A 10,543-nucleotide genomic window follows, 5' to 3' on the forward strand; every position below is an offset into this window, starting at 1 on the left:
ACCGAGGCGGGGGGACGCGCTTGGCTGCAGCGGTTCCAGAGCCCGAGGGAGAAGGAACCATGAGCGGGGGGGGGGGGGGGGGGGGGGGGGGGGGCCGCACTCTCCTGCCCCTGCAGCCTCCCAAGTGTCAGATGCAGAAGAGGAGAGTGGCGGCAGAATGGATTAAAGGGGGAAGAAGGAGGACGAGGCGGGAATCAAAGCACAGGGAGAGGGGGGGGCGGGAGCTCCGAGAAAGCGACGCGGGCCTGGGGGAAAGTCCGCGGTGCAGCGGCGGGGCACGGCCCGCCCGGAGGTGCGTGGCTGAGGGGAGGCGGGGGGCACGGCCGGGCCTTACCTCGCTGGACAAGATGCTGCCGTTGGAGATGATGTCGGGCTGCGGGTCGGCGTAGCCGGTGACGATTGCCCCGCAGGGGTTGTGGTCGGCGTCGGTGCTGCGGGAGGGGCTGCAAGGCTTGAGGAACATCAGGTCGGTCTTGGCGGACTCGGGGGTGAGGCAGACCTGGTAGCAGTAGTTCTGGTTGTGGTGGTGGGATCCGAAGCTCCCCGACTCCTCCACCGGCACCTGCGCTGGGTTGCTGGGCACGTTGGAGCTCTGCACCAGCATGATGTCCGACTTGCTGAGCTTCTTCTTGCGGGCCCGTGCCTGGCGGCTGCAGCAAGGGCAGCAGCAGCAGCAGCCCAGGCAGCAGTCGCTGGCCAGGCAGGTGTAGATGTTGAGCTTCTTCTCCTTCTGGCAGCGCACTGCCAGCACGATCATGGCCAGCAAGAAGATGAAGGAGACGGAGCCCAGGGCTATGATGAGGATAAGGGTGAGGTCGAGTGAGCTGTCCCCCCCAGAGCGGCTGGGGCGATGCTCGCCGGACCCGCCGCTGCCGCCCCCCGCGCCCGCTCCCGCTCCCGCGCCCAGGCCGCCACCGCCGCCGGGCCGTTCGGCCGCGCCGTCCACCAGCACCACCTGTATGGCGGCGGTGGAGGAGAGCGGCGGCTGCCCGTGGTCGCGCACCTCGATGACCAGCTCGTAGGGGCGCTGGGGGTCGCGCTTGGCCGGCACCCTGCGCGCCGTCCGCAGCTCCCCGGTGCGCCAGTCCATGCGGAAGAGGCTGGCCTCATTGCCCCGCACTATGCTGTAGGTGAGGCGGGCGTTTTCCCCGTCGTCGGCGTCCACCGCTGTCACCCGGCTCACCAGGTAGCCCGGCTCAGCTCCGCGGGGCAGCGCCTCCCGCGCCGGGGTGCCGTTCCGGCCAGGCAGGGGGCTGACAATAGCGGGAGCGTTGTCGTTCTGGTCCACCACGATGATGTTGACGGTGGCGTTGCCGGCCAGAGGCTGAGGCTCCTCACCAGCGTCGCGGGCCTCCACCTGGAAGCTGAACTCCTTGAGCTGCTCGTAGTCGAAGGAGCGGAGGGCGTAGAGAAAGCCGTTCTCGGAGTTGATGGAGACGTAGGTGAAGACGGACATGCCCTGGATCTGACTCTCCAGGATGGAGTAGGCGAGTTGGGCGTTGGCGCCCTGGTCCCGGTCGGTGGCGCTGACGGCGTAGATGTAGGCGCCGGGCACGTTGTTCTCGCTCACGTAGACCTGGTAGACGGGCTGGCTGAAGCGCGGTGCGTTGTCGTTCACGTCGGTCACCCGCACCTGAATGGACTTGCTGGTACTCAGCGGCGGCTCGCCACGGTCCCGGGCCACCACGGTGAGGGTGTAGGCGTCGCCGCCCGGCTGCTCACGGTCCAGCGGCCCCTCGGTGACGATGGTGTAGTAGTTCTTGAAGGAGCTCTTGAGGCGGAAGGGAGCGTCGCCCTGCAGTAGCTCGCACTGCACTTGCCCATTCTCCTCCGAGTCGCGGTCCGAGACGCTGAAGAGGGCCACCACGGTGCCCGGCGCCGCCGCCTCGCTCACCGCCTCTTTGACGGTGGAGAAGCTGATCTCGGGCGCGTTGTCGTTGGCGTCCAGAACCCGCACCAGCACCTTGCAGTGCGCCGGCACGGCGTTGGGCCCCAGGTCTTTGGCTTGCACGTACACCTGGTACACGCTGCTCTCCTCGTAGTCCAGCTCGCCGCTCACCTCCAGCCGCCCTGTGCGCGGCGCGATGCCGAAGAGCTCCCGGGCGCGGGCCGAGATGTGGCTGCTGAAGGAGTAGATCACCTCGCCATTCTGACCCTCGTCGGGGTCAGTGGCGTTGAGCTGAAGCACCAGAGTGCCCGGCGGCGAGTTCTCCGGCAGCGACACGGTGTAAACGGGCTGCTCAAAGGCGGGGACGTTGTCGTTGGAGTCTAGCACCCTGATGGTGAGCAGGGCGGTGCCGGTGCGCTGCTGGGGCTGCCCGCCGTCCACCGCTGTCAGCACGTAGCGGTGCACTGCTTGCTGCTCCCGGTCCAGAGGCTTGTCCAGCACCAGCTCGGCGAAGCGGTTGCCGTCGCCCTGCGTCTGCACGTCGAGGGAGAAGTAGCTGTTGGGGGTGATCTCGTAGGTGCGCAGCGAGTTGGTGCCCACGTCGGGGTCGAAGGCGCTCTCCAGCGGGAAGCGGGTGCCCGGCGTGGCGCTTTCCGAGATCTCCACGGTGAGGTCGGGCTCCGGGAAGGAGGGAGGATTATCGTTGATGTCCAGCACCTCGATCTCCACCCGGAACAGCTCGAGGGGGTTCTCCAGGAAGACCTCCAGATGCAGCAGGCAGGAGGGGCTCTGCTTGCAGATCTGCTCCCGGTCTATCTTCTCATTCACGTAGAGCACCCCGGTCTCCAGGTTGAGCTCCAGGTAAGGGCTACGGGAGTTGGGCGCCGTTTGGAAGCGGCGAGCCGAAAGTTTTGTAATGTCCAAGCCCAGATCCTCGGCGATATTCCCCACGAACGTGCCATGCTCCTGCTCTTCCTGCACCGTGTAATGGAGCTGGCAAAGGGCCCCCTCCACCATCCAGAGCAAAGCAAAGAGGAATAGCACAATCATCTCCAAACGGGGAAAGAGATCCCCCCTCCCCAACACCACCTCTTCCTCTTTTTCCAAAAGCCACCACCACCTCCTCCTCCGAAAATACACACTACAGCGTGTGTGCCTCTGCCTGTCTAGCTCTGTGTGTGTGTCCGCGCCTGCGAGCGTGTGGAGAGGGATCGGGGGAGGGGGAAGGAAAGGGAGGGGGGAAGTGGTTGATTTAGGAGGGGGGTGCTAGATATTATTTCTTCTGATTCATGTTAGGATTTTTTTTCTCCCCCATCTCCCTTCTTTTTGTTACGAGTATTATTGTTTCACACGCTGACCCAATGAAGAAGACAGGCGTCCCCACTTCATCTGTGATCTTCGAAATAAATGGACAACTAATAATAGCTATTAGCTGGATGGATCTAGAGATACACAGTAGCCCGCTTTTATTTATTCCGAGAGTCCTGGCACTGCACCGCGGCAGCAGCAGCGGCGGAGGCAGCAGCAGCAAATCCCAAGGAGCAAATGGTTATATTTCAAGATTGTCCTCGGTTTGTCTTCCTGGTGGGAGCCGGAGGGGTAGGTGCTGCTGGAGGAGCCGGCGGACATGCCCTCTTCAGATGCAAGGAAAAGGCAGAAACCCGCCAAATTAAAAAAAAAAAAAAATTATAACCCGCAAAAAGATTTCATATCAAAAAAAGGCAGAGCGCAGCTTTGCTACCCAAAACTTTCATTCCCCGATTTCTCAGGGCTTTCCTCTTTTTTTATTTAAAGATTTTAATTGTTTCTCTTTTCTGTTAATAGTCTTTCATTTTCTTCTTTTATTGTTATTATGTTCATCATCACTCTGCTTTTTATGGACGTGCTGATGAGTTTTTTTCTTCTCTTGCTGCGTTTGCGTCTAGCCCCTCTCTCTGTGTCTGTCTTTCTGCTTGCCTGCTTGCTTGCTTGCTTGCTTGCTTGCTTGCTGCTGCTGCTGCTGCCGCTGCCGCTGCCGCCGCTCGCCTCCCGTCCCGGCTCCGGTCCCGGCCCCTGTTCACGCTGCAGCTCCTCTGATCTCTGCCGACAGTTTCTGAGCCGGTAGCGCTCAGCTTTTCTGTTTTTGCGCAGCGCTCGGCTCCTGCCAACCAATCAGTCGGCAGCAACGCCCCCGGGGGCGGCACCCTATTGGCCGCGGAGCACGTCGAGTATCTTGCGTCAGAGATAGGAGAGCGGGCGAGCGCGCAGGCAGGCAAGGCAGGCAGGCAGGCAGGCAGGGTAGGCAAAGTAGGCAAGCAAAGCAGGCAGGCAGGCAGGCAGGCAAGCAAGCAAGCAAGCAAGCAAGCAAGCAGGCAGGCAGGCAGGCAGGCAGGCAGGCAGGCAGGCAGGCAGGCAGGCAGGCAGGCAAGCAAGCAAGCAAGCAAGCAAGCAAGCAAGCAAGCAAGCAGGCAGGGCAGGCAGGCAGGCAGAGCGACGCTAACCCTGCAGCTCCCGAGGCTCTTTCCGCCTCTCTTCCCGCCTGCAAGAACATTCGTTCTCCCACTGCAGCCGCTGGGCAGGGAGATCACCGCACGTCGTCAGCGCAGACACGCATAATCGTTAACAGCCCTCTCCTTGGAGAGGGAATTTCCACCAGCTTCTAACTTTCCTACCCCAGGTCGGGCGCTGTAACGTTCTTAGAGCATGAACAAGGGGAAACATGAGATTATTTACACACACCCGCAGCGGGCCTCCTTAGCTCATTAGTCGGTGGAGAAAGTGCAACTTTCCGTCAGTGCAGTGTTTCCAGCTCCAGCCAATTTAAAGTATCATTAGCCTGCGCCGATTTTTTTTTCTCCTGATTTACACTTCGGAACTTCCACGAACGTAACGGAAGAGGGAGGCCGGGCATGTCATATATTGTCACTGGGTCCCGCGGGTGCGGCGGGGCCGGGCAGGGAGCCTTCGCGGAGGCTCACTGCCCCTGGCCTGGTGGTTTTGCGGTGTTGGTGCTCACTGTACTTGCTTTCCCTGCTGCCGAAGCCATTAACGGCGGTGGAGGCTCCGAACCTATACCGAGGGCTTTGGGCTTGCGGCGCCCGCGGATGTCGGTAACCCGCGCCGGCTACCCTCCCGCCCGGCTCTGCTTCCTCTTCTCAGACAGCGAGGAGGCAGCTCCGTGCTAAATAAAGTCCATCTACCAATGGTGTCTATCGCACGTCAGGTGCTCGACTGACACGTTTGTGATCGATGCCTTTGGCTGCGAAGCCGCACTGGCACTGCGGAGAGCGTCACACCCGGGGGGGGGGGGGGAGGGGGGGAATCAAGGCGGGGGTTCGCGGGTGGAGCCCAAACATCTGCCAGTGCTCGGGGGTGGCGGGGTGGCTGCCTAGGGGCCCTGCACAGCTGAGAAGCCAAGTCCGAAACTTCACAAAATGGAGAAAGTAACAGTAAAAAGGATGAAATACTCGTGTGTTTCCCCCCAAAATGTTATTTTATTGTTGATAAAGAGCAACATAAAGCAGGTACTAGCAGCTGCTGCTCTGACCCCATCTCTAATCCCTCGGCAGGCACCGGCTTCCTTCCACACATATCAATGAACTGTACGCTCGGATGCGTTTTCCCTCGCGGAAACGCAGCTCTTCGCATTCCCGAACTTGTGCGTGTCGCACGCCTGTCACCGCGCTCCCACCTCGGGGAGGGGAGCTCGAGGCCATCGGCAGCGAGGACACAACCAAGCTCACGCCACCGCGCCCAAACCGACCTCGGCGTCACGCCAGGGGCCAGCAGTTCGTGGAAGGGCCCCGGCGAAGCGGGTCACGGCTCACAGGGCGCACAGCCCTTGGGGCACAACCGCGCTGCTCAGCTACCGGCCTGCGCGGAGACGAGGGAGCTCCGGCCGCGGGCTCGGCGGACCCGGCGTCTGGCCCTGCGACTGCTACGCGCTCTCTGCTGCCGGCCCCGCCCCCCGCCAGCGGCCGCAATCGCGAGCGGCGGGCACCCCCCAGCGGCGGCAGCGGCGTACTGCGCGCGGGCAGCAGCACCGGCTCCGCTCCCCCGGGTCTCCCGCCGGCCCCGGGCCCCCGTCTCCTGCCGCCCGCAGCTCTCCTGTTACCGCGCTCACGCCCGGCAGTGGCTACGCGGCTTTAGAAGCTCGGCCTAGCCGTACCGGGTGCTGCCGCGCCGCGGGAGTGTGATAGCGGCAGGACAGCGGCAACCGTGCGTGTGCGCGGGTGAGCCGCCGGTGTTGCCTGCCGCCGCGGCAGGCAGGGAAGTACCCCCTTGGTACACCGTCTTGCCCAGCGCTTATAGCGGGGCAAGGAAGCGCCGAGGGGCGATTCCGGTGAGGGCTTCCCAATAAACCGGATTCCGTCATGAAAAGCCTGGCCGGCGCTGTCCCGTGGATACGTAAGGGAGCCGGGTGTGCTTCCCCCGCACCAGACTCAGATACGGCCCCCCGAGTTCGTGCCTTTCTTGCGTGTCGGTGCAAGGGGCTGGTGCGTTCGAGACACGGCCGCCTCCAGCGAATTGCCGTGGCCCGAAGCAGCCCATCTCTAAACGCTCCCCGCTGCCGGAGCTCCGGCAGCGGCGACGTCTGTCCACTTCGAGGAAAGCGGTCAGTCCGGGCGCGACCAGCCTACCCCGGGGGACCTTGCCAGAAGAGGGGCCCCTGTCCGCCCACTTGGGGCCGAACCCCTTTTCCCCACTGGGGGGGGAGGAACCGGAGGTAAGCGGGAGGCGGGGGTCCGGGCTGCTGGCGCGGCATATCCACCAACCCGCATTCCACCCCGCGGAGGCGGCGTCAGGGCGATCTCCGCGCAGCGCTTCGCAGTTCCGAGGGCAATAACTACGCGGGGCCATACATACATAGATATATGTAGGTGCAGGGGAGCCACCACCCTCCTCCTTCCCTCCCCGCGGGCGCAGCCCCAGCGGTGCGATTCCCCCCCCCCCCGGCTCCTCTCCCCTCTATTTTGCGGCAGGAGTGGTGGGCTCCGCAGAGCGGCGGAGCTCTGAGGCAGCCCTCTAACGCGGAATGACAAATGGCACTTCGGCGGTGCATGAACGAGAAAATGATTTATGGATTTTCACGACGGCCTGAGCAAATGAAGACGACATGAATTATACATCCTAATGTGCAGTATATCATTTTCTAATAACACTGTTTTAGTCCTAATGCCGTACGCTGCTCTCTTCAATAGGGGGTATCGATTAAATAAAACAAAATCCGAGGGCTGTCTTTAGGTTGGACGTGTATCTGCTGCAGGCACCAGCTGAGGTTCATATATTTACCTCTTACTAAAGCAGAGGGCTGTCACCAGACCCCTGACACCACAGCACTTAGTTTTTCCATCTGTCATCATTTAATTTGGCAGTTACTTTGCCAAATGAAGACTAATCTTTCATATTGCTGCATTTTGCTCCATACTGTGATTTACAAATGTAAATAGATGACATCAGGTTTGTAAAGCCACTGCGCTGCTGGGGATAGCACCTGGGTAAGTCAAACCTTTCCTCCCTGCCAAAATCCTCATGCGCCTCTTTGGCACCCGAAATGCTAAGGGGCATTTTCTAGCAAGGAAAACATATGGTAAATAATACTCCTGCTCTCAAACAGAACTTCCCTAGCACTTTATTTACCAAATTTCAGGGATTAAAGGTAAAAAACTCTGTGTGTAACTGGCATACGCTGGGAGCAGGAATCAGCATGACAAACTGAGTACATGTGGATAAGGGGAGGAAAAGCTATTGGCTAGGGAGGGGGCTTCACCCGCAATTCAGCCTGCATTAGTGTCCTGAGGCCAGTCTCCTGCTCCCACAACCAGATTCTTTTGCCCTTCATCACAGAGTAGTGATAAAGTCATAGTGACATAAGCTGTGAACATCCCCAAATATTTCAGTAGTTCCTAGCCTGAAATATCACTTGTCATTAAGAACGACAAACAGGTCCTGGCCTTTCATGAAACAGTATAGAACAGAAATGGGGAAGGTGGAGATAAAGGATTTATGCATTCATTTGTGGGGAGGGGGGGTTTAAACCAGCATTTGTTGGGGAAGAGGTGAGGAAGTGCTTCATTTCTCATTACCGAAGTGTAGCATTTCCATTGTTCAGACAGAAAAGGAGTCACACAAGTAAGAAAATGGCTAAATGCTGAGGTTTGGATTAGGCAATCACTTTTCTAACTTGGATTTGGGTGTAGAAAGCTAATCCCCATTGTTTAGTTGAGCCACCAAAACGATCTTTTGGTTCTATTTTAGGTATCAGTATTGGTTTTAGGCTGAGCAACATCACAGCCTCTGTACTGCTGGGATGTTAAAAACAAATTGAAAATTGGACACCACCACCCCACCCCGCCGCCTCCACCCCCCTACCACCAAATCTCCTGGATTATCATTACTTGGTTTAATTTTAATTATCTAGGTTTAAAACTGCCCCAACAAAACCCACCCAGGTTCTCCTTCAAGGGAATTAGTAACAGCTCTTAGTGCAGGAAAGATTACTGGAATCAGTGCTGTGATTAGGATTGTAAATAAGAAGGGAAGGATGTCACCAATAGAAAAAGCCTGCTTTGCCAACAGTAAAATGTGTATGTTTTACCGACTCCCGTAGGATGAAAATCCTGCTTCAAAAAGAAGTTAACACAGAACAATTCCAGAAATTAACTAACAGGGCTGATTAAAGTTATTTGTATCAGAGAGAAAGGTTCACTGCCACCACTCCCTCAATGGATTTCTCCCTTAATTGCCAATGAGGAGACAAAACAGGAAGGCTAGACAATTTGGCTAATCAATAAGAAAGAAGCCTGCCTTCATGTTAGCCTGAGGAGTACTCCTTGGGTCAGATCAATGTAGAAGCCACCAAAGTTCTTGCAGAGATCACCAGTGATTAAGACATTTTCTGATGGCTTTTAAACAACACTGGAGCCAAGCATCTGCTGCGAGGTTGCAAATGTAAGCAGAGCTGGAGAGATGATGTTAATCATCATCCTCATGCTTATGGGAGTACTCCTGGTGATAAAAACAACTCGTTGTATTTATGACCTTAGACAGCTGTTTTAATAAATGAAGATGAAGTATTACTTCATTACATGTTCTGTGCTGCGCTAGTGATCAGATGTGATGGAGCCTCTCCAGAAGGTGCCAGCAGTCTTTCTGAATAAGAATTGTCATGGGTGCACCACAGACCAGAGCAGAATCACAGTGGATGCATCCTATAGTGGTTTCTGTACCTTTCTGCCTGCTTTCCCTTGCTCCCCCAGATTCGTGCATATTTCAGGGAGATCATTCGCGCAAGAGTCTGTTCAGTGGAAACACCAGATTGGTGCAGTCCATTGCTATTATCCCACCTTTTTGAGCTCTCAGAGTCTATCATAATGTTTATTAAAAAAAAAAAAAAAGTAATCCCAGCCTGTTTTAATGACTTGTGGTTTTAGCTGATTTAAGTCTGTATTGAAATAACTATAGGAAAAATCTATTGTTTCCACAATTAAGTTGTCATCATTTTCTAGCAATCAGGCCTTTTTACAGTGTCCAGATCAGACCAGCCAAGGTCCTGGTCACTTCAAAACACTTATTTGTATATGCATGGCTTTACACTAACTAACATACACTGGGCCCAATTCCTATAAGTTTGCCTCATGTCTCATTATTTTCAATCTATTAATTAGACAACCCTGAACTTAACACTTATTGTAGTGCTGCAGATGCATTGTAGACCAACCAAATGACCTTACACAAGGTGATCAGTTCAAAAATACATATTCCTTTTAATTTATCAGTTTACTTGCAGTGGAGGGATGACAACTGTATCAAACTTACAGAAGATGTTTCTTGACAAAATACTTTTCAATAAGGCAAATTTCTTACCATCTAACTAGAATTTTCAGAAAGACAGCTTACTCCATAGTTAGAAACCTAGTATTTCATCAGCTGAGAGGCAAAATAGTGTCACATTTATCAATACAGGCATAATCCAACCACTATTTTCTGTATACATTTCTTTTTTTATGATATGGCTCAATCAGCTGCACCTGTTTCTTTGAACTTGATCGAAATACAGTTGACCTGTATCTGAATTCAACAAATGCTGCTAAGCTTGAATGATTACTAGAGCAAATGAGGACAAAACTGCAGTGGAAAACTCCAGTTTCTTGAGACTCTGTTAACCTTCTTATGATACACTCAAAGCCATAGGTAGATGTAGTTACTCACTATAAAGAAAATTGCTCTGCTGGTTTTCTTTTCAAGAGCAAGTTCAAGCCTTAAACTAAAGCATAGCTTGTTTCGAGGTTCAGCTTGAAAGCAATAGTTAAAAATATAAAACTTTCATTCTGAGCCTTACAATACTGTATGTGTAATGCTTGGTAGAATAAACACCACAACCCCCCTGGATTGTTTGCCCAGAAGAGTTTGCATTCTTGGGCCTCAGTGTTCCATGTATATATAATCTCCAGCATAATTCTATCATCTGAGTCATCATACCAACTATGCAGCTGATAACAATAGCACCAACTAGGAAGGGAAGGGAGAAATATGGGAAAAATGATGTTCTAATTATGTAGTCGCTTAGAAGGAGAGCACACATCTGTATTTTTATACCTGTTTAGGTGGACCTACTTAGACTGCCAATAGCTAAGACTTTTTTTTTGCCTATTTGAGTCTTCACATGGTAAGAAC

The 10,543-nt window shown here is 55.2% G+C and overlaps 1 protein-coding gene across 5 annotated transcripts in view; it reads right to left on the reverse strand.

Moving 5' to 3' along the window:
* The window catches only part of PCDH10 (protocadherin 10), a 33,420-nt gene extending 29,592 nt beyond the window's left edge, over nt 1-3,828 (reverse strand). For all 5 annotated transcript variants that reach the window (XM_057433216.1, XM_057433213.1, XM_057433215.1 and 2 more), the window contains exon 1: nt 335-3,828. In XM_057433216.1, coding sequence (XP_057289199.1) covers nt 335-2,938 — 2,604 coding nt within the window. In that variant the 5' untranslated portion in view covers nt 2,939-3,828. The remainder of the gene's footprint in view (nt 1-334) is intronic.
* Nucleotides 3,829-10,543: the final 6,715 nt, after the last annotated feature.

The sequence above is a fragment of the Pezoporus wallicus genome, unplaced genomic scaffold (assembly GCF_028554395.1).
Source record: "Pezoporus wallicus isolate ANWC-B61680 ecotype Strahan unplaced genomic scaffold, APGP_CSIRO_Pwel_v1 contig_5087, whole genome shotgun sequence".
In the NCBI taxonomy this organism is placed as follows: Eukaryota; Metazoa; Chordata; class Aves; order Psittaciformes; family Psittacidae; genus Pezoporus; species Pezoporus wallicus.